The sequence below is a fragment of the Dendronephthya gigantea genome, unplaced genomic scaffold (assembly GCF_004324835.1).
Source record: "Dendronephthya gigantea isolate DGI-Jeju-01 unplaced genomic scaffold, DenGig_1.0 000455F, whole genome shotgun sequence".
NCBI classification, from domain to species: domain Eukaryota; kingdom Metazoa; phylum Cnidaria; class Anthozoa; order Malacalcyonacea; family Nephtheidae; genus Dendronephthya; species Dendronephthya gigantea.
Window position 1 is genome coordinate 22936 of NW_021163465.1, and position 24715 is coordinate 47650.

Sequence of the window (24715 nt, forward strand, 5' to 3'; positions counted from 1 at the left end):
TTAAATCGAGTAATTCAATCTCCGATACAATGGAGATATTGCAACCATCAATGGTAAGCGGAGTGAGGGTTGCGGGATCTTTTGTCGAAAGGCATATATGCAAACTTTCTTAGTTTTAGTGCAAAGAAGCTCAAAGGGCCAAGTTGGCAATCCAATTGATAAGGACAGGACGAATGTCCATATTTCGTAGCTTTTGTAAAAGAATGTTGAAATCAATACGAACGAATGCTTTTCAAAAGTTTAATGTACAAAATAATTCGAAGGCAAGTGCCAGGTGTATCCATGGCTTTGTAGCACTTCTGAAGCATATATACTAACGCCATCGTGGAATTGGTTCTTTTGAGCGCACCAAATTGAAGCTCATCAATTAGGCTAGTAACTGACCGTAAAAGCCAGTTATAAGAAAATGACTCCAAGACTTTACCTACAGTGGATGTAAGTGGGATCAGTCTAAAATCGGATTCGATGTCGGGCTGACTAGGGCGGTATAGCCTATAGTCATTGGGTTTGGTCTCTTGCTAATTGAATCATGGCAGCACAGCTTTATGGCAAAGGTCTATACTTTATGTAGCTTCTGTAAAATCAGCAGTAATGCACCTTTACAAATCTATGGAAATTTATTACTGAACTAATAATCCTAAATAATTATCAATCGTCATCAACAATGTGCCAGCGTGTCAAACATAAAATCCTCGATAAATATTTATGTGCAATATAAATTAGACCAAACGCCCACATTAAAGAAAGCTTGTTTTGAGTTAAAATTAATCATAAGATTTGTTTCAAAATTGTTATTCACGGAATGTACGGCTTCAATGAACATGCAAATTATTTAACTCCAAGAACATATTAGTTTAGCGACAGCGAAGATTACGTGGTCGATTTCCGTGACTCTTAACAACCTTCTCGTCGAATATTAAACCCCATGCATCCATGATCATGCTGTGTTACTTTTGAGCAAAGCTTTCCAAGATATCATATTTAGAAACAAGGTATGTATGTAAATTTTCGAGTGCGGTATTTTTTTCCCACGCAATATGTGAATTCTAAGTCACGCGAACGTTATGGGTATGCAATGTTTGGTAGCTTTATTTCGATCAAACTGGCAATGTGTTCAATCTCTGCCTAACAATGTGCCTCACAATCGCTCACTAAATAAATGTACTGCAGTAAAGGCGCTCGAGAGTGATTACCTGTTGTTTAGACTACATATTAATTAAACTTTAAGAAATAAGTCAACTCAATTCGAGTGTACGCAAATTAAAAAGAAAAGCGAATGCAAAAATTTACCAAAGCGATAGAAATGGTTGATACAGGTAATGATGCATGGTTTAAAAATCAATGTTTTACAATTTTCTCCCTGACTAAAAATTTAAATGAGCTAAAAAGCTAAAAGCTCTCGTCTTATGCAAATATTAATATGCTGTTATAGTTAGGAATTACGCAGTGGGGAATCGGCGTCATTCTTAGGGGTTTTTCCCTGCAAATTCTTGTATTATCACACTTTTTATGTTTTAATTTGATCTTCATTAATTTTTAGGATCACTAGATCATTTAAACTCCAAAACGGGTTCCAGGCCTGCATCGGAAAGCGTGATGATCTCGGAAAAGACTGGAAATCTATCTATTCTTATTTGTCTGCTGACTGTGTAATTTCGTGTTTGGCACTCCTCTAAATCAAGGTAAATAAAGAGGAATTTATAGGCCATATAAAACTTTTCCCGAAAGTTTAAAAGTCCGTAAGAGTATATTTTATTGAATTTAAAGTGCCTATATCACTCGTGGAATCTTTATGCATTTGAGAAGAATGTAAAAAGTTAGTTAATATATTAAAAAAGTTTTTTCATTTAGTGCAATAATTTTCAAGATACTAGCCTTTAAACTACCTGCAGTTCCTGAGTCCCAGGCTCCTGTAAACAATGAGCAGTTTCAAATTAAATAGCCGTGTTTAAACCCAGGAGGTTGGGACTCAGGAACCGCAGGTAGTTTAGAGGCTTGTATCTTCGAAATTATTGCACTAAACTAACTAACTTTTTACGTTCTTCTCAAATAAAGATCCCACGAGTGATATAAGCACTTTAAACATAACACAGCCAAGTGGTAACGATAAGCAATCATTGCCAGAAATCGTGGACATTTTGCTCCCGCGTAATACGGTCAGCGGGTATCCACTGTAATTATTCAAACGCATGTAAAATGGCTGCTCGAAATATTAAAAAGAGAGTTCCATATAAAGTTTTGGCTAATATAAGCACATTGGACCACGAATTTTATAAAAGAAAGCCGAAAAAAAAGTATTAAGTATTCTTCAAAAACCCTTGGCATTTTTGAAGCTGGACGATTGGTAACCTGCCGTAGGTCCCCTGAGGTAAGCTATACAGGTTATTGTCAGGTTATTGAATCCTCACTAGAAATTGTCCATAATTTACGACGTTTTGGAAGTACTTTAACTGTATATTGTCGTAAGTTTTAAAAACAATTTGAAAGCATCGAAATATGGAGTTTTCGAAACGAGTTAGAGCTAGCCCTCTCCATCAATGGTTTCTGGACAAATCAACAAGAATTTGGCATGGTTTGCGCTATATTGTATGGAAAAGTATGGCTATTACTACATTATATATAGGCCAAAATAAATGCTGCTGTGGAAGTAAGTAGACAGATTTATTTTAAACAAATTTTGGGTCAGAAACAAAGTAATATCCATACTAAATAGGTATCGAGTTTGAGCTAAGGTTTTACTTCTTCGTAATTTTTGTAATTCAAATTTTTTTGCAATCCTAATACATTTTAATAGACTTTTCTGCCGCCATTAATTACGTCATTCTTAATCATGGCAGCCATTTTGACCCATATTTCTGGCAATGCGCATCATTGTAATTTTAAGAACACTGAAGTAGACTGGAACGATAACTCAGCCGTCCTCTTTAAAGGCAAATTGAAGGCCATTATGCATGCAACGTCTGAAAGCGAAAATACACCGCCTTATTAAACATCCATAAAATAAACATCTAAAATTTAAGTGCATGTCTAAAATTTAAGTGCAAGTTCCAGGATCCTAGAAGAATGTTTGCCTTACTTTTTTGGGGAGCTTAACTTCTTCTTCGGCAATTGCAACATGCTGCATGGATAGTATAAATTTCAAGTAACTTCTAGGTTCTTGTTGCTGTAGTAATTTTATGTGAATTCTAGGCAATTAAACAAAGGATAGTCAAGCACTGAAACTGATTGAAACTCCGTTGCCTTTGTTTAGGTCTGCTGGAGTACGCTATGATGAGAACCATTTCGAATACCACCGGTAATTTATCCGTATTTTTTTGACAAAGAAAATATTAACAGGAGAAACAACCATCGCACTCCAATTATGTCACACCACGAAAGATTAAGACGTACAACATTTGGAAGTATTCGTGCTTACGTATGTCAATTTGCCTTTGTTTAGGTTCACTTAAGTCCCTGGCGGAGAGAAGCATTACGAATACCACAGGTAATTTATATACCAGGCCTTAGTTGTATTTTATACTTCGAAATAACCTTTGAACAATCAACTATTTTTCTACAAAACCATGACGTAAAAAACATACTAAACTCAATACGTATATTAATTGAAAATATTTCCACTAACAGCTAACGGTATGTTGTTTTTACCACTTAAGGAAACGAGAAGCGAGTGAGGGGATTATCCATGCTGGATTTCGTTGGTATTGCCATCACAGGAGTCTCCGTTTCCACCATAATCGCACTTTTTTGTTGTACTAAAATCAAATTCTGGTTGAGAAAGATGTAATAAACCTCGCAACCAAGAGAATGGCGATTTGAAAGCACTTTTTCCTGAAATGCGAAAGTATACATGTTTTCTCACTTTTGATGCTACAAATTCAATTCACAAATCTCCGCGGAAGCATATACCGCATTACACCACTTGCTTGTCGAATGTCTCCTAGGTATTGCCCGCAATTAGATTTTCCGAAACAATTTTCGTCTAGCTTCTCTGTGCAAGCAGGGGCGGCGGAAAATACTTTGCATTTAGAGATGCGGAATAGCATATACAAAGTAAAAACATTGCTAGTGTGGTTCTTACTTTGTAAAAATATTTTCAATAAATGTTAGTCTGGGCTGGGAAGGATTAGGGATAGAGGTAGGGGTAAGTTCCCACTTCTGGGGGTTACCCGAACACCTCCCTCTATTCCGCCGTCTATTCTAGTGTTAGGTATACAGTACTCTACAGAGATAACCTAACAAATCGGATTCATGTTTACAAAATCATATAATTGGAAATCATTTACTCAGAGTAGAATATTCGATTTTGAATAAACAACTTACCATATGATGGCATAATAATTCTCTCTGAGTAAAATTATGTACATAAATCCACCACTAAAAGTTTATCACCATATTTGTTGAGAAAACTTAATCAAGGGCATGCATTGGTTATTTTCTCCTGAACACCACGGTTTGCTTTGCTATATAAATTATATGAAGGACGTGCCTGAACAGACAATTTTTGTTCTTTGTGGTATGGTCTAATCTTTTTAGACATCAAGCAGTGCTGTAAGTTTTTTAAGAGAACTTAAATCGCGGTGAAATCACAGATGAGTGTTATGTGGCTTGTTCCGCAAACCCAAGTGCATGGCGCACAGTGTTATGTATATAATTTTATACACCTTTATATGTGTGTGTCGAACGCTGAAATGAAAATTAAAGTAATCCAAGTATTCTCACGCTTGTATACTTCAATTTGACAATAAATGATTACTCTGCCATGTAATTATGCACCTAAACCTTGTATACAACATTTCAAAGCAAATTAATCATAGTTGCTGGGTTGCATGTTATGATCTCAACATAACAGTCACGAAATCGGTGAGTATAGGTGTTGTTATTGTAATATATTGTGTGGTAACTTTACATTACACTTTAGTTAACGTTACATATTATACGGCAAAACGGGAAAACAAATTGTAAAACGCAGTAGGTGGTATTTAATACCACTAGTAAATGATTCTCGTAAATGCGCGTAATATAAATTCGATGTTAACTGTATGATTTCGAATTCGAGTTGGAAAGCCAGTAGACAGCAATCAGTATGCTACACGGGTTTTACTCATTTATGAAGACTGAGACATTCAGCTGAGACAACATTTTTAAAATCAATTTACCACGACATTCACAATGGCGTATACGTATGCCAAAATTCTAGTTTCAGAATACATGTAATTGCTCGCTTCTGTATTGCATTAAATTAAACGTCGTCTGGTACTGTCTACACATGGAATAGTGCTGATTTGTCAGAGGCTGATGTTCTCATTTCAGTCGTTTGTAACACGCATATTTTATCGACGTCCGGGAACACTTCCGCTTTTTAAAATGTTGTAAATTACGTATATTCCCTTAGCTAATATGTTCTGCCTTATGCAGCTACCACTGATATTATTCGTAAGTTTTGCCGCTTATGTGTTTAATACTTCGTATCATGCAATATTATACTTCCTATCATCCAATATTGACCTAACAAAATGGTTAATCTACGGCAAGCTTAATTCGCTTTAAATTGAAAAGTTATGAAAATACCCGAAACTTGTTGTAGTAGTGTTTGCAAAATCGCTACAACAAAATCATAACGAATTACGGTCATTCAAAACCAAATTGAGAAAGTTTAAACGTTCTTTCAATTGGTTTCACTATTAATTCCTCGAATAGCGAAAAATTATCCTAACTATGAGTTAAGCTTATCTACGATATGTTAATTTTTTATTGTTCTATTCAAAGCTATTAATAGATGAAGTATATAAGACCTAAATCCGCATTCTAGAAGTTTACAAACCCTCAAACTCCCTGTATGTCAGGACGTACAAACCGAGGATAAGTACTGGATCACGTACTCCTCAGTGGCGGATTTAGGATAAGTCAGAATGCATTACAGCGTCTAATTTCCAATTCAAACTGACCTCAATAACAACGCTCTTGGCTATTAATTTCCATAGAATATTTATCTATAAAAATCTATCAATACGATTGCAAGTTTGAGCTGTAGTAATTTGTTCTGACTTACCACGTCGTCCAGCTTTCAAAGTGACGAGAAAAAAGTGTCCTTTTTGCCTGGCTAACATTACATGTGTGTTTTTCTCAAAGATATCAGCTTATCTGAGTATTGCACGAATAATGTAAGATAAAAAAGCGCTAGTTCCTAGATCTATCTCTCTTCTTGTGAGCGTCCAAATAAATTACAATGAACAACGAGTGGGATGGGATTAGAGTATTGGCTGTGCACTATGTCTTTTTATGGCATGCAATTATTACGGCTAGTAGGCTTGGCAGCAAGGTATTGTTCTTTTCATAGTTGGTAAATGATATTAAGGATCAGTCAGTATAGGAACACCGCGCCAACATGTGTGCTTGTCTCCACAAAGCTTTCGGTCGTGGACTTTATCAGTGCAACACACCTTTAATGGTTGAAGGAACGAATTAATTAATCAGCAATTAATTAATTAATTATATAATTGTGTGATATAGTAATAAAGGCTGGCGTCAACTGACCGAAAAAGTTTTTGTTTATTAGGTTAGGTATGTACGTAAAGCTATTACCAAAGATCTCTTACTCTTCACATTCTTGCCTAAAATGTTTGAACAGTTTGGAATTTTCCTTGGTCTTGGTGCCATAATAGAACGCTTCATTCTCTTTCTTAGACTGGATTTCTATACGCTGAGAAGTTAGATAATTGTAATTCCAATACATTTCCAAGACAAAAAAACACACTTTAAAAATCATTCGAACTACGTAGTCTGATTGGACGAACTATAGCTTGGCTGAATAGATGGATCTGAGCATAAACGTCCGCGAAAACTTGTTGCTATTACAGTGCTTCTTTCTGGCATTGTCAGTTTGTAATGCTGGTGAGTAATCAAGTACTGAAAATCAAATGCCCTTTATCTATGCCGTAGAATATTTATACCGTAGACTCTAAAAGCTTTGATTTTCAAGCGACATTTACATTAAAATTCAAATTATCTTTGTTTTAAAAGCCCTATCATTATAGTCAACTATCCCGTGGATGAACAAGCTTATTATACAAAAATGCATCATTTTCTAGCTAAAAGGAAACTTAATTACCGAACGAATTGAAGTTAATAAGTTCACGGCAACCAGGTATATAATTCATCGCAATTATCGCTACTCAGATTAATTATAATGAAAGTAATCACCCCAGAAGTAGACACAGGACCGGAGTGTCGAAACATTCGGTCGTGAATGTAATCTTTGTGTGTTGATTACTTTAATTAATTAAACCAGAGTTGCGCGATAGTTGCGATAGAAACTTACCTGTTTATGACATTTCAAAACTTGTAGATTTTCACTCTCCACTCGTTCAAATTTTGCGCTTGCGCATAACTTACCATTAAATCTCCATGTCATGGAATTTTGATCGACTTTGGAATCCGCTTTTTTCTATCACAATACCCAGGTGTAATTCCTAATATACCCGGAATTAGTACCCTCGCACGGCGCTCCCTCTGGCTATAAGGGATAAAAAATTAAGCTCATTTTCTATTCTTGCCTCATGTTGAATTAGAAAATTGTGATGGAACTGTAGTAAGTGAGAAGTTCACGGGAGCACAGCCCAAATATATCCAGGTTATGCCCGGAAATCAAGCAATCCTCAACTGGACTTGGTGCGTCGCGGAGAACAGCTCGATCACAGGCATCATCGTTTACAGGGTGATTCACGTTGACTCACAAATCACGAACCATGCTTTACTCTCAATGGGCCAATCAAAGAAAGTTTATCAGTATGTCAAAGACAATTCACGCCACGAACTCAGTGCTGGATAGATTTTCAAGAGAAACAGTTTTTGTTATCAACAACGTGAGCAAAGCAGATGGTGGTGAATACAGTTTACATGTTCGAAGACTGGGATACTCCGATCTCCATAATGAAATCACCCTAGTTGTCACCAGTGGTGGTGGGTATACTTCAATTTATTAGCATAGATCTAATTGTAATTATGCTATGTTTTTAATGTGAAAATTTCACCTCTGAAACAAATAAAGGGGCTCTAAATTTGATAATTTTGGAAATGAAGTAATATTGATATAATATTTTGGGACTATTTGGTCCAGGCTTATGCCAAAACAAGAGATTCGGCCAGACCAAGAAAATTCTCTTCATGGCACTACAAATCAGGCGCAGTCTAGCTTAAACGAACGTCAGTGGATTTAAAGTACTATAATGCACTATAGTGCATTAGTATAGTACTATAATGTACTTATTCTTGCTCTAAAAGCTTGGCTCATGTTCAACTAGTTTACTGGGGAACCAGGCTCCTACAACATTCTAATCGGATCATCCCGTAATGCATACCTCGAAATAATAACAATTTACTTAAATCCTATTTTAATGTACCGGGGTTTTTTTTAAGTTGATATGACCGGGGGTGTGCTGATAGGGCGCACCCCTCAGAAATTCTGTCGAAATTATCTTTTTAGTTATATTTTTAGGACGTTTTATCACTATTTAACCTAAAAATAACAAAAAAGTTGAATTCACATCCAAGATGCTGCATTTTGGCCCCATTCGATACGACCACCAATCGAAAAATGGCAAAAATCGATAAATATTCTATGATCTTGGTTCTTTTCTATGAAGAGACAAAAACATTTTGGATGTGTTATTTTTTGTTTTTTTAGATTCAAAAGACATAGTTTAATTTTATGGCATACCTCTGATGTCCATAAATACAACTTCTCAGCCTCGACACCTTGTTTGACAAATGTCGTCAAACGCCCGGAAAACTTTAAACTTTCAAAAAAAAATTTTTCACAGTTGTGATGGTAGAGGAAGCGAATGGAATCACTTGTTTAGGAATGACGAACAAATATTTATACCCTCGATATGTAAATGGGGTTAACTTAACACGAGTTATTTAGTTATACTGGATTTGCCACCCGCAGTCAGACAAGATCGAAAATTGATGCACTCAGCTCAATTTCTCGACTCCCAGACTATCGTGATATGAAATTCTTTTCTTTTATAATCCTCTCATTCCTCTGTTATTTATGTCTATATCCATTGACGAAGAATTGTGATCAATCTTGTTTGAAATTTACAGGTATCACGAAAGTCCTTATGGCTCCATCAAGGAAGCAAATAACAAAGTGGATGTCCAGGAATAATTCAACGGATTTTCAGCCTAGTCAACGAAGGCCTAAAACAGGAAATGGACATTTGAATGCTTATGTTTTTTCGAGTGTTGTTGCGTTTTGTTTTTTAATAATGCTAGTGGTCGTTCCTATCGTGTATTGCAAATGGAAGAGGCGTGGACATCAAGCAATTTGTCTTCGATCCAGGAAAAGGTGTTTAAAAAGTACTTCCAAGTCTTCTGGTCAAGACTATTATACATTAGTCTGACCAAATCCAGTGCAGTGTTTGTCATGGTCTGCATGGTACTAACAACCTAATTGCCAATAATTCCATAGATTCTCATGCGTAGATGCGTATAGTTATTTTTTGTGTCTTGTTGTGATTTGATTTGTATTTTTTGTTTGAATTGTTTTTTTAATTTGCTGAATTCCTAAGAAGAGTTCAGTACTACTTTAATATTTGATTCGAAATTACAATGTAAGTATTTCGTACTGGCAGTACGGCCAGTACATCAACTGGCATTACGGCCAGCAGAACGAACAGTTCAACACTCCGGACCCCGTTCCATACATACAGTATATAGCCAGGTCTCTTCCAAAAAAAATAAGTACGCAGGAACAAAATACTAGCTAAAATTACACAAATTCAGAACAAAGCAACAAAATGAAGTATATTATTTTGTGAAAAGTTCGTTTAAATCGTAGACTTAATCGTAAACGTTATGGCCAAGGAAAAAGGAATGCTGTGCATATATTTTCTTCTACTGTCATATTTCATTGCCGTGTTTGCAAGATAGGCTAGGCAGGTCAATTACATAGGTGCACATTTAAATGTATATAATTTATATGGATTATAGTATATAATGATTGTTTTCATATAAATTTAATAACGATATTTTGTTTTAAAACTTACGATTCATGGAATGCGTGTGCCTTCCAAGATCATGGAAGTAGCAGGTCTAATATTGATTAAGTTTCAAATGTATGATTGTCAGGCAATTCTCCATCTGGTCAGTTGATAAACAACCTTGCGCGCAGCAGCTGATTGATAAAGAATAAAAAATGAATCACTATAAAGCGTAAGTATTTCATAGTAAGTATTTCACCCAGCGAAAAAAATCCTTTTCACACACTGGGTCTGCGCCATGAATGCATATGGTACATACATACTCGACTGTATAATGCTATAAATTGGGCTTGCTAAAGATTTTCTTATGCACAGAAACTATCTACTAGAATATTTGTGTTATTCAATTGTCATCATGTTTCTACTGTCTTTATAGCTACATGAATGTACATGCAAATTAAGACATCGTTTGTGGTCGTCACGGAGTGATAAACATTTAGGTCGACGCATTGATGATCGGAGAAGAAACAACTGGTAAAATAATTCAGAGATAGATATAGATATTGCAACGAACGATCACAAGAAAACGATGAAACCAGCTTTTAAGAATACCCTATGATTTAGGCTAAAATTTATTAGTCGTGGAATGTATGGGTTGAGTGGATATATGCAAATGCTAGCTGCTATTGTAAAAGCAAAATGCACTGTCACCATTTTCTCGATTTCTGCTAAACAATATCCTCACATTATACTAAACAAACTGGATCGGTTGATTTCTTTCACGATCTAAAAATGTGATTATGGCTATTATATGAAACGAAATCAGTGGTAAAAACGACAATCTCGCTGGGTATGTATAAATAACATGAATAACATTAAATAACCAGACAAGTATAGACATGTTGTTGCATGTCAATAACAAATTATATATTTCATATTTCGATATTTCATTTCAACTTTAGTTTTGAAGTGAATAAAAAAAATTGGTTTTACAATGAGAATCGTGATATTAGTTTGATCATCTGTATAATAAGAAATTTGCAAGAATTTTAAATAATAATTATGATTTATAATAGAGATATCGTTTCAATGTTTACATTTTTGCATTCGTCAAGCGGTAAAAAAATGCGAGCACTTCATGTGTATATAATTTATATATATTTGGAGGAATCATCATAAATTAAAGTATTGCTTACCAAAAATCATTCACTACAGTGCTATCATTCCCATTTGGATGAAACTGACTGTAGTGGATGATTTTTGGTGATCAATTTATATACTTTTATATCTGCTGTATCTATATGGGGTCTATTATATGGCATAGAACTGAAGCTTTTCTTTAAGCACGGCATGCACGGAAAGCTTTTCTGGAATCCTTGCCTTGACGTGATTTCGGTATTGTTGGTCCATGCGAAAAATATTAGAAGCAAGTATTACAAAGGTTTTTTAACAGGTATATAGATCCAACAGATGTTGTGAAATCACTCACAACCTCCTATATACATTCGGTACAAAAATAGTCATAAAAGTGTAAACATTGCTCGCCCTTGTGCTGCAAGATAAGATGTCATTATAAGCAGGCAGTACTAATTAGGCTCTTGCAGCCTAACTAGCTACATGTTTGATATTAAAGCTTCAAGTTCAAAGCATCAAAACAGTAGAGTTTATTGAGCAATTACAGTTGACTCTAAATAAAATTTCGCATCGACGTTTGCTCCATCGAAATTTCAAAAATCACTTTCTGAAATTTGGTGTTATAGCTTTTGCAGTTTGTTATGTCTGTGCAAATTGACCTAGCTAGCAAGCTCAAGTAAACTGGAAGCAAATGCGAAATAAACAAAGTAAACAAATGCCTTCTTAAAGCACTCAATTATAAGCTTACGATTATGAATTATTTCTCTTTGATAGAGATTAGATCTCTTTAGACTTTACGATTATTATGAATTATTTCTCTTTCACCATGCTCTTATTTTTGAACTGCATATATCCATTTAATAGGGAAGAATGATGCTAGTTATCAAACTTGTAAGCCTACTGACAATGATTATTCAAATTCTTGGAATTCCAAATCAAGGTAAATTATGCAAATAGGACGACAATTGCGTGCTGCCCGTTCCGCCAGTTTGCGCGAACGAAGTTGATAAATTTCGTTGGGTTGTGATATTCATGCATTTATTTATATAAAAAATATTGCATTTATTTAGGAACAATACTTATTAATTTATGTAGTCTTTTCGCCGTTGCAACTTTTAATGCCCCAAAGGCTTAGTGGTTCAGTGCCCAAGTTGTATCACATGACATGACGATATTAATTTTTCAAAATCGTTTTAGTTAAACTGTTTTAGTTCGCTATACAAGGATTTTTTGTAAAAGATTTTCGATTATTGCGTTGTTCTTTTCTCGCAGTGATTAGTTTTAAGAAATATGCCTAAACGCGGTTTGCTTAATTAAGAGTGGAAACCCGATATTCTTTGCAGTTACTAACGAAAGCAAGCAGTAAAAGTCATTGAAGAGCGATAGCAACAAAATTTTTATTCTTGAATTCGAAAGAGCATATTAAATTATCACCAAAATCTTGGAATATAATATTCATATTGTTGCTCCTATTATGAAAAAGTCCTTGTAATATTTTCGCTAAAAGCAACAGCTTGTTACAAACAGTGATCTCAAATAAGACTTGAACGCTAGCTCCGCCAGAAGTTTGAAGCCGTGATGGTGGAAATTGGAGCCTTTTTTGTAGGCATGATCCAGTTCCCCGGCGCGGAAATTATGAATGAATATTTAAAGCTCGTCTTCCAATAAGTTTACACACATGCCTAGATAACAGTAACCCAAAAAAATAGCATGTATTCTATACGAATACACTTAACGGAACAGAAAATCAAACATCTTGCCCGACGAAACCAAAAATAAAACGACATTTGTTATTTGTTTGAATTTTGTTCAAATACATCGGTTTAAAATCATCGCAAATTCCGTGGAGTGCGCATTCTTTTCATGAAATATCCTCTCTTGTTTGAAAAGAGCGTAAAAAGCTGGTATAATCCCGGCAAAAAATTCCTTCCATGGCTTCACCCCTTCGTGAGCATGCGTCCTTTGATATAAGACAATTAACTAGAAGTACATGCATGCAGCAACCCCTCGCCATTTCAAACGAAACAAAATATTTCCTGAGCTAGCCAGACCTAACCTTCAATATTATGAAATGTCCTAAATGTAAAGCCGGTAGCTGATGTTTCAAATTTTTCGGAAACAAATACAGCCGTAAAGGTGAAGTAAAATCAAGTTATAGACTTTCACAGTTTAAGTGAGAGTTAATACTCCATTATATAGCTAAACCCTCAAAACATCAAAACAGCCCCAAAAATATAAATAACCAAGCAGTGAACGTCGAATGTTGTTTTCGATTATTAAATTCATGCAGTGATTGCAGTCGACTATATATAAACTTTTAAAGTGATATTTGTTATATTAAAACTCCGAATTACACTTTTAAGGACTCTTTTGGAAGTTAAAACGATGATGTAAAGCCTTAAATAGTCGGTCTCGTCTTCGCAAAACCGAGCAAAACGACACACTGTACCAAGCTCATAAAATGTATTCGTACAGCAAACACGAAAAAAACCTCGAAAAAAACAAAATACTCCTACCATTTCAAGGATTATAAACCAGTTGTTCCTTTTCACCCGGCGCTAATTCTTCCAGTTCTGATAATATTTTAAACTTTTCCCAGTGTTTTATATGTTATTTGATTCCACATTTCATATAGTGTTTTCGAAACATTTTTTTAAAAAAATAGTTTGCAAAATGACAGTTAAATTGCTGACGTTTTTCACTGAAACGAAACACGACGTTTCGTCTTAGCCAATCAGCAAGTTGCTAATTACCAGTCGTCACTCGTTCAAATTTTGCGCATGCGCACAAGTACCATGACCATTGAACGTCCATGACATTTGGGTGACTTTGGATTCCGCTATGTTCTCCCGGGTTCCGGGTATAATTCCTAATCTCCGGGCGGAATTAGTACCCTCGCACGGTGCTGCGCACCGGCTCGGGGATAATTGTAACGTTATAATTTATTATACCGTCTTACAATGTATACAAAAAGCTATTAATGCGCACATAACTAAAGGCCGGCGCACACTAGAGCTATGTGCTTAGCAAAAAGTCATTCGTGGCCATTGGCGTAAGCCAGTTGCTCTCGTGTGCGGGCGACTTTAATTTTCCGGCTACTTTGGTCATTCGTGCCACTTACGGCAAATATCAAGCATGTTTGATAATTTTTGCCTCGCGTGCCCAAATCGTTCTGTGTGCGGCAAACTGAAAGCTATCTGCTTATGGATTGTCTTAACAGCGCATGCGTAATATGCGAAAGTAAACATCCAAGATAGCGGCCGTATTGGAAGACAAACTGGTTGATCTTTTGCCAGAATACAGGTGTTTATACGTTGTGAATTTTAAAAAGATTTTAGATTACTACAGATTTTAGAAACAGAGAGAAACGGGAATGCGCTATTGCAGAAATAGCTTGTAAGCTCTCTCAAACAGGTAATGTAATTAATAGCACTTGGATAACGGTGTTTAGTCTATATGTCCGACACAACAGCAACAAAAATAACAACACCTCTTCGTCTTTTCTTTTATCCATAATTTTGTTTTTGCAATCTGTATGCCATCTTGGATGTTTACTTTCGTATATTACGAATGCGCTGTTAAGACAAATAAGCAGATAGCTTTCAGTTTGCCGCACACGAAAAGATTTCGGCACGCGAGGAAGAAATTATCAAACATGCTAGATATTTGCCGTAAGTGGCACGAAAGACCAAAGTCGCCGGAAAAGTCGCCCGCACACGAGAGCAACTGGCTTACGCCAATGGCCACGAATGACTTTTAGCTAAGCATATAGCTCTAGTGTGCGCCGGCTTTAACAGCCCCGACTCGCCTTCTACTATTTTAAACCACTTTTTTGGTGCCTTGTCAAGTCGATGACAGTTTTATAGAATACTCTATATTTATGATTGTTTTCTTTTTTTTTAAATGTAGACTCGCATTCCATTTCATATGCCCTCGGGTCGGATATTACAGTGTGTTTGAGAACAGTGGAATATAGAAATTGTAGTCATCCTGCGATGAAATTGAATTTTCATCAAACATACTCAAAGCACGATGTAGGCACTTTACTCTACAGCATTGGAATTAATCCTGATAAACTGGTTAAGAGAATTAATACTACTAAGTTTGGATTCAGGAATGTAACAAACAGGCGAAATACAACTCACATTTGCCTACATTTTATTGAGATGAACATGTTTGCGAATAGGCAGAAGTATACAATGGATGAAATTTGTGGATTTGGGTATTTACATGATGAGTTTAGACATTGGATAACCTTTTGGTTGGGTAAGTTACGACATGATTGCTTAAATGTAGTGACGCCGGATGGGAGGGTCTGCATGCACAGCATTGAGATATGCAATAATTCCTGGAGGAAGTGCTCTCTATCATCAAGTGAAGCCAACAACCCTGGCGGATTTTAGGCTTCACTGACACTACGTCGTTTTAACTTCTAAATGGCTATGGTTGCTACCACTGACATACCGCTACCCAAAGGCAAAAATATCCGTCTCCCTCCTGGTTTTTGATGAAAAATACGTTTAGATTTTTGTGGGATTTTCTAGTATAAGAAGTTAAATTGTGTCTTCCTTTCTCGGGTTTCCCTGTTTTACAAATTTGGCGAAGAGGTGGTTTTTTGCTCAAAATGCCATGTTGCTGTAGTGCCTGCCTGGTTACGCTAATGTTTTGCGCACATTGTGTGGTTCGCAGTAGGCGCGCAAGGAAATGCCTGAAACTGACGAACACGATTTGTAAAAGATATAAATAGAGCGTAATACTCTTTAGATTATTTTAGGCTAATCTTAGTTGTTTTTCCGCCTCGCCTTAAGTATAGCTAGAGCATAAAGTGGCTTGTAAAATTCAATAACAACATAGTCTCGCAAAACACACTCAAGAGAATACATACTTTGTACAACGGTATCGACGAATTTCTATGAAAAGAATAAAATAATATCATAAGACTTACTAGCGTCCTGAGCATTTCACATCAACCGCTCATCTCAACTCTAAATCTACTAAATACTCGCGCTAAATTGTAAGCGACTAATGGTTTTAAAGGTAATGAAAAGTCCGTTCTGCGCATATATTCTGCACAGCAACACATTCCATTAGTTTGGGAGCAACGTTTGTATTAAAAACGGACAGTTCGGGGGCACAATTACTTTATTTCATGTTGCAAGGCGAAGAGGCTCGAATCGTGAGTGACGAAGATAAGGCTGCTAGAAAAAAGCAATAAAATTATTATACTGAAAGGAATGCTTCAAGAATTTATTTGTTGAATGAGTACCCGAAATGGCGAGGCTATTTTTCGTCGCTACAGACGCTACGGCCTTCTCGCTTGTCCTACAATTACAAAGATATAAAGTTTTGCATACCGGTTTATTTACAAGCTTCACTTTATATCTTTTTCAAAATATAATATTTTCTACAAAATATAATATAAAATTAGCATATTCATCACAGCCGGTCGAGCGAGAACGAGAAGAAAATAAAAAAATTAAAACGACACATACGTTGTGTAAATATCATACAACAAACGTAAATAAACATTGTTATGCGCAGAATATATGCGCAGAACGGACTTTACATCATCTTTAAAAGATTTACGTTTATTCCATCTACACTTTATTATATAACACCTATATCATTAGCTCAAAGCCGGTAAATTTATTACAACCGATGTTATAAAAAGCAAACATGTTTGGCAAAAAAATATTTTCATTTTATCTTTAATTAGTTTTAAATACAAACGTTTCAATAGAATAACATGAATTATAATGTGAATTATTTTGGGGTATGTGGTATCTTTCTTTTTTTCTTATAGCGAAAGGGTGTTTTCAGCGGAACAATACGTACTATAGTCACTTTATACTGGTTTAATCTTCTTCCCTTTGCTAGGATTTTAGACATGGGCTGATACTAAAATACGATAAGATATGTAGAACAACCAGTGGATTGGCTGTTGAGGGCTTAATATTTTCTTTTCCAAGATTTAACATGGTTCAATGATTATAATTTCTGTACCCTCTACCCACTATTGAATAAATTAGACATTAATAAAGGGTGGACTAGGTATAAGATGCTTTTTGGAAAAAACTGAGTTGGCTAGCGCTTCCATGCTTTGTTCTGAAACATTAAATTAGAGCAAACTACAATGTATCATTCACATGAGCTGTATTTCCCTACTTAGTACTTATCTACTAAATCTTGCATGATTTTTGGCCATGAATTTTTTTAAGTTATGTACAAGTATGAAGTTTTGGAAACAGAAATTAATACTTTTTGCACATAAAAATGTCAAGAAATGTATTATAATTGATAAAGTTTAGAAATGTTTAATTTTTTTCCAAAAAATTTTCAAAATTTTTTTTGTCACACAAAATATAAGACATTGCTGACGTTTCTTCAAGAGGTATAATTTCATGCGTATTGTATTGAAAAAATTACCGATGAGGTATTCGACGTTTTTCTATCATTTTTAAAGTTATAATACTTATTTGCGCTGGTATTGGTAAAACAACGTATACGATTTGTATACATCTTGAAATAAGGGTTTTTCGTATTGTAATTAATATAATAAAATTATGTCGAACACAGGGCCGTCGCTAGATGCTTTATTTTTTTGAGGGGGAGTTCATAATTACATATTAATGTTTATACATGTAGCTACCATTTGTTTCTATACAAGGTGTATAAAAAAAATTCGAATCGAAATTTTGTGTTTGATTTGAATAGAGCTTGAAAAATTAGTTTTTAAGTTCTAAAACCCTTTTGATATAATTAAATAGTTTCGAAAATACGTCGGTTGGGGGGACTGGGACTCAGGAATGATTTGCAAACACGCCGTCTTTTATAATGTAAACATGAAGAGTTTCACTGGCGATATAGTTTGCGCTTTTCAAGAAAAAAATGCGGGAACGGTGCGTTGTGTATGGCTGTAGCAACTAGGCGAGTTTTTCTCAAAATATTTTACGTTATTGGAAGTTTTTCAGCTCAAAACTCAGAAAAAATAAAAAGCACTGGTCCAGTTTGTTTACAGTTCAATGATCTCGATAGCCGATGTTTTGATCGCCAATATCTTCGAAGATAAATAAATTTTGTAAAAAGACTTTTTGGATTAGTGGTAAAGAAATATGAATTCTACCTTATAAAAGCCTTCTTATTTGTAAAAATGGCATAAATGAGCGAGGTCCTAAGTGAGCAACAATTTACAAAATCACAAAAATTATACATCGTTTATTGGTGCTTGGCAAATTTTGATAATAATAGAACCCTTTCGATAATTACGTGGCAACATTAAATTTAAATTTTTACATCTTTGCTTGTGAGGGGGAAACTTTAAATCTATCTCATTTAAGACATTTTTAAATTAAAGACAATAGCGTGATAACATCATCCACACGTTTAATTTTTTAATTTAATTACTTTTTTAATTTAACTACTTTGTTTATTGAATTAGGAGGTTGCGATGGAACAACAAAAAGTGAAAGAATCACAGAAACAAATTCAAAATATACGCATGTTATGCCAGGTAATCAGGCAGTTGTCCAGTGGGCATGGTGTGTTGCAGTGAACAGCACCATTACAAACATATCCATTTACAAAGTGACCCGTTTTAAGTCTCGAACTACAAATCATATGGTATTGTCAATTGACGTATTAGAGAAAGTAAATTATGCCAGAGACAACTCAAAGCATGAACTGTTCAGCGTAAAGAAAAAGGCACGTTTTCAGGCAAGGGCAATTTTTGTTATTAACAACGTGAGCGAGGCGGATGATGGTGAATATAGTATAAGGATTCGAAGGATTGGATACCGTGATCTCCATAACGAAGTAAAAATATTTGTCAATCCTCGAGGTAAGAACATTTTTATCAGGAAAAGTCTGCCCTTCCGTTGATGCCAAAAACGTAGTGATTCGCTGAAGTATGATACGCATTACGCATGAATTATAATATTTAGTACAGCATAATATAATTATTAGGCCAACCAATGGCAATGAAGTCTTGAAAGAAAGTAATAAAAATTGGCAGTCCTGCAAGCAAACTAGGCGAGGTACGAACGAAACTTAATTAGCCTGCATGGCTTCAATTTAGGCATAACTACAATATCATATCCATTTTTTACAAGCTATATACCGCTTTGGTCGGTTGAAACTGATTCGTACCAATGCAGATCGCTAATTAGATTGGTTCACAGTATTTTCCATCGGGATCACATTCGGCGCTTAATTTACTTGTTTTTCAGAACCCGCTGCGCAAAAACCAGCAACCACAATTACGAATAACCCAGGTAATTGAAATGAGACTTAATTTTTCGGATCAATTTCTTATAATTTTAACAATATCCTGCATAAACATACTCTTCGCAATTTATTTAGGGTGCGGCTTATTTTCGCTCGTATAAATGGCCCTAAAGTGCATCAACCAGCGACGATAACAATTATTGAATATTCAAAATTATAATAATCTAGACATGTAACTCCAAGAGGCCCTGTTGGAAGCTTTTAAAATTAGAAGGAGCCCCATGTTTATATATTCGTCTTATGTCTAATTAATCTTCAAGAGGGCGCCGGAAGCGCCGACGTGGGTATTAATTCCGCTCGGAGTTTAGAAATTGCACCCAGGTATTGTGAGAGAACAGAGCCGAATCTAAAGTTGTCGAAGTTCTATGTCATCTTCGGTCGACATTTGACCGTTTTGTCAGTTATGTGCATGCGCGAAAATAAAAAAATTATAATCGTATCTAATTTACTTGTTTTTCAGAACCATCTGCGCACACGTTAGCAACGATAATTACGAATACCCCAGGTAATTGAGTTTGTCTCTGTTGCATGTATAGTGCAGAGAGGAGTTCTTGTTTATGCTCACTGGAATATTAATTTTAATGATTAGAATCTTTCGGTTTTTCGCGAAAATATGCGTGAACTTTCATAGATGGAATACCAAGTGAGTCTAATGAGCCAGAATAATTTTCTTCAGCTATATGGCCATTATTATAACTGAAGAAAATTATTCTGGCACATTAAACTCACTTGGTATTCCATCTTTCAAAGTTCATCATGACCATTTGTGTAACAAGCTATTTCAATTTGTTGTGTTGGATCCAAACAATAAAATTCATAATTTGTTGCCAGAGAGGAACAAATCTATTTATAATCTAAGACATGAAAGAACCTTCGATATTCCAATGAGCCACACAAATAGGGTATCAAGCTCTTTTATAAATGCTATGAGTATATAATAAGGTCAACAAAAGTTAACCTCTCTGTTCAAATTCAATTTTAAAATGAAATTATTTCATTATCTTACATTAATAATTTTAATGTTTCTTAGCAATAGTTATAGCTATAATTTTAATGATACAATTGCTTTAACTGTAAAAATTACGTAATTTAGCCTTTAGGCTGCGACCGTAAAGTACATGATGCATTTTTCTGATCATCATCCGTAAATTGCTGTTGAATTCCTCTACTTAAAAGCGAACTATACGTTCTTCTTCATGGTTCCTTATTATATAACGGAACAAATTGTTCCTAAAATTGAGTTAAAAGTAAGGAACGAATTTTTGATGTTCATACACAAAAGCGAACTTTATGTTCTCATTGTATTAACGTTCCTTAATGCATTCGGAACTTTTTGTTACTTTGGAAGTTCTTTTATGTAAAGGAACGAATGCGTGCATGCAGTTCCTAAAGAAAATCGATCAATAAGGTGCCGTTCATCACGTCCTCAATAATTAAAACAAACAACAGCTTATAATTATCATACTCGACCTGAAGGGACTGTATACATGAGCCTGCAAAATTACACGAGATTCAATGAAGCGTGAGATGATTTTGACTTTTTTAAGACATTGAAATGAGGTAACATGTTCCAAGCAGTCATAATTATAACCACCACAGCAATAGCATGTGCTTATTTGGTGTCATAAAGACTTATTTTAATCCCTCAAAGTCCTCTCACGCTTCGTTGAATCTCGGGTAACCGGGATCATGTATGAATAGTGAACACACCCAACCCTATTGCGTATGCGACCCCGTCGAGGCCTTTTCACTTAGGGATCGAAACAACTTAGCGGAGACACAATTACCCAAAATCAAACACAATTGAGAACAGAATTATACGGATATAATATAAGTTTACAAATACTGTACATAGCGCTTAATATTTAAAATAGTGTTGGAAAAACAAAAACAAACTGCTTGTTCGTTTCACAATTTGTTAATCTATTCCAAATCCTTGCCTGTTCAGTTATAAATACACACTATGACGTCATAGTTTAATAGTTTAACATGCTCTTTTGTTTGCTTAGCTTCATGAAAATGATCAAATTTATATTGTTTCTAGCTATTAAAGGAAGAAAAAGTGAAAGTTTCGCCACTTTACATTGGCTTGATCGTTGCAGGCGCAATCATCGTTTTTTTCGGACTCCTGATCTGCTACAAATGCAGGAGAGCACATTGTCCATTGCTAACACGGTGGTGGGAAAGATTCAGGATTTACATGGGCTGTTGTTTTTTTGTTATCTTGACCAAGTTTCCCTCCCTATAATTTATATAATAGACCACAGGTTCATCCTTCATTATTTTTCCGTCTAGTTCACGCGACTAGAAATAATATACCTTTATAAAGGTTATTATTTTTGTTAAACCAATGCCCGATTAGGAAGGAAATAAGTTTTCAAAAAAATAGATGTGTTAGTACGTATTTTAAATACATGCAAGGCATGACCCCACTACGAAGGAAAAAACGAAGGGTGTTTTTGTAATTGTAGTATAAAATATGTAGGTTTTTGAAATATATTTGTGTGTGCTGCTTTTTTTCAACCAAGCAACATTTAACAGGTAACCTGCTTGCCACGGTGGCTCGGGGCTACCTTTTTGCTCTTATCACAAATGACGTCATAGTGTATATCTATAACTGAACAGGCAAGGATTTGGAAAATATTAACAAATTGTGAAACGAACAAGCAGTTTGTTTTTGTTTTTCCAACACTATGAATAAGATTTCAGAAGTAAAGTCAAAGGATACAAATATATGCGTGAATGATTTGTAGGAAAAATAAAATGATATTGAACTGCTAGTATAAGACACGCGTTCTGAAAAGTAATGACATAAACAAGCGATGACTGATAAATTCGGTAAGTTTATTAATAGACCATGGATTTCAGCGGCAAGGCTTAGAAGTTCTTTTTTATACAAAACTGGTTAATAGTTTTCAATTACATTTCATTCCATTTTACGTTTTTCGCCTAATTTTGAGAAAATGAAGCTCAAAATAATGTTTTAAAATGATACTGACGTTAGCAGTATAATTTTTCAAAGAGTTATTGCCGCGACTCTTGTTAGATATCACGTTAACATGGTGGACACGAATAGGAGCATACCGACAAACACGGTATTTCATGTTATTTTCGGAATTAAGCAGGATAAAATTTATAGCAATATCTACATGTATTTCAAGTCTATACATCAAAATGGTTTACAACAAAAAAAACTATATTCGTTATTATGTTAGGCAATGGGAAATTAAACTGTTAGTAACCTGTGACTGGTAATTTATAATACTGCTACAATCCTGCAAACACATTTGTAAAAGTTCTTCATTTTTAGCGGGGTTGGGCCAAGTCTCCAAGTTTGCTTTTGGCGGTTGCCCGAACTGCAGAGAACAAAAATTGACCTTTGTAAACATGGCCGTTATTAGTTAATTAAACTTTGCAAAGAACCTATTTAAAACATTGCAAAAATCCTAAGACAAAGGATTACGTACGATTTATCAGGTTAGGAGAAATTCAGCGTCCGCCTACTTGGCGGAATGTGTTGTAATTCGGGCAATATTTGCCTGAATTCGGGCAATTGTGTATGCCGAAGTTATTAATAAATATCTCAATTTTCCCAAAATTATTCATCCGTCTCCTCCCAAAATTCTTATGCCCGCACGCAATAACTTGAAGCTCAAATCGTAATGTTGTTTGCTATTGACGTCAGTAGCAATATCAGGCATCAATTATTGATAGGCTTCATGTTCCACTATATACTGCGTCAAAAATAATCGGAATCGTTTTTACAAAATCGTTAATGCAGTTGTTAGGGAAAAAGAGTAGACTCTTCGATTTTGAATAAAAACTGATCTAAACCACAACATAAAATGTTACACAAATAGGCAGACGTATAGTAACCAGGAATTCGAAAAGCTATTCAGTGTAATAAAAACTGCAATCGACCAAAACAGGGGCACTGCGAACTCCAGATTTAATCTCATGTGAATGGTAGTTTTCTTAGAAACAACACTATTTTTTCCACTTAAGAGTTTGAAATAAGCACATTAATCATAAAAACTGAAAAGAGGGCATAAAAGTATTGGCAATAACTTTTTGGCACACCACAATGAGTTGTTTTGTTTAAAGTGAAAAAGGACATGCATTAACAAGTCTGTTTTCCTCTTTATACAGCCGTGCGAATGTGTTCAGACATCAAGCAGTGCTGATTGAAATTTTAATAAACACGCTCCCCTGCAGTAGTTTTTTAAAATGACAACTTAAAGCTTGTTGAAATATTCAGTATAATCTGGTCGCCAGACTGGTTAGCACTAACTTCCCAGCCAGGCTCCTACCTTGTCGTATCTAAGAAATTAAATCGCATACGAACGCAAATGCAAATAATTACACTTTACAATAAATTTTAAAAGAGCAATCGAGCATAATTTATTATTTATTATGTATAATTATCAGGCTTATCATGAATGTTAATTTTATGAACCTATTTCAAAGCCTGTTAATCTAGGTTGATAGGACTTTGCCTGTCAATATCTCAACACAACAGTCACCACATTGGTAAGTACGCATTTTTGTAGCACCGTTACGATGTACCGTTTGTAGCATCGATTTCAATTCTTTTAGGGCAACACAAACAGCAGAAAACAGTAGATGATAATGCTTTGCTGTTTTAAAATAAAAACGATAATAACGTTAAATGATTCGCGAAATATTAATTCAATGTTGAAATTTAACTTAGCCCTACTTATTTCGAATTTGAGTCGTAAAACGTCCAGCAATATGATATATGCATGTGTTTTACGTTTGTTGTTGAAATGAGACATTCTGCGAGGCGTCAATTTATCACTACACACTACATCCGGAATGGCGTATGACAAAATTCTTGTTTTAGAATAATTATGTAATTGATCGCTCCTACATGCATGCATGAATCAATCGTCTGCCTGGAACTGACTATATATATTTACAGGCAAAAAAAGTTTTCAAGCTAAAGCGGATATTCTCGTTTCTAAGACACATTTTATCGACGTGCAAGATTATATTACGGTCGCTAAATTGTTTTTCTTTTTTAAACAGCCCCTTACGTATTATCCCCTAGTGTTGCCGTTAATCGGTATGTAGTTCGCTAACTTCGCTTCGCCACTTGATTCTTGCACTTAATTATTGTAACAAACATATCCACAGCTACTCCAAACCTCATCTCGAATCACGTATATAACTAGGATGCAAATACTGAGCTGAACAGAAATCATAATTAATTATACAGGGAAAGTTGGACTGTTCTTTCATTTTCCAAAAATTCCTCGAATTTATGAACAAAGAGCAGCAAATGAATGCTGTCC

General features: G+C 35.1%; 1 protein-coding gene and 2 long non-coding RNA genes across 3 annotated transcripts; all 3 read left to right on the forward strand.

The window, feature by feature from the left end:
- The first annotated feature begins 1657 nt into the window (after positions 1-1657).
- Positions 1658-4753, forward strand: LOC114543414. The gene is made up of 4 exons (XR_003690030.1): positions 1658-1682; positions 3251-3295; positions 3440-3484; positions 3654-4753. It is a non-coding gene; the product is annotated as an uncharacterized LOC114543414 (long non-coding RNA).
- A 29-nt stretch (positions 4754-4782) lies between these two features.
- LOC114543412 lies at positions 4783-6744 on the forward strand. The gene is made up of 2 exons (XR_003690029.1): positions 4783-4860; positions 6685-6744. It is a non-coding gene; the product is annotated as an uncharacterized LOC114543412 (long non-coding RNA).
- Positions 6745-11214: 4470 nt separating this feature from the next.
- Positions 11215-23588, forward strand: LOC114543411. Its single transcript, XM_028562399.1, has 8 exons — positions 11215-11436; positions 11982-12057; positions 15027-15383; positions 18556-18954; positions 19343-19387; positions 19861-19905; positions 21445-21578; positions 23550-23588. Exons 2-8 carry the CDS (start codon positions 11988-11990, stop codon positions 23586-23588), a joined length of 1089 nt encoding a protein of 362 aa, XP_028418200.1. The 5' UTR covers positions 11215-11436; positions 11982-11987.
- Positions 23589-24715: the final 1127 nt, after the last annotated feature.

What these genes read in the sequence shown, in the direction of transcription:
- LOC114543411 (XM_028562399.1), top strand. Translation starts at nt 11,988, where the DNA reads ATGATGCTAGTTATCAAACTTGTAAGCCTACTGACAATGATTATTCAA. An exon ending in TTGGATAACCTTTTGGTTGG is followed by an intron (nt 15,384 to 18,555) that starts GTAAGTTACGAC and finishes TTATTGAATTAG; the next exon opens with GAGGTTGCGATGGAACAACA. An exon ending in TGTCCATTGCTAACACGGTG is followed by an intron (nt 21,579 to 23,549) that starts GTGGGAAAGATT and finishes CTCTTTATACAG; the next exon opens with CCGTGCGAATGTGTTCAGAC.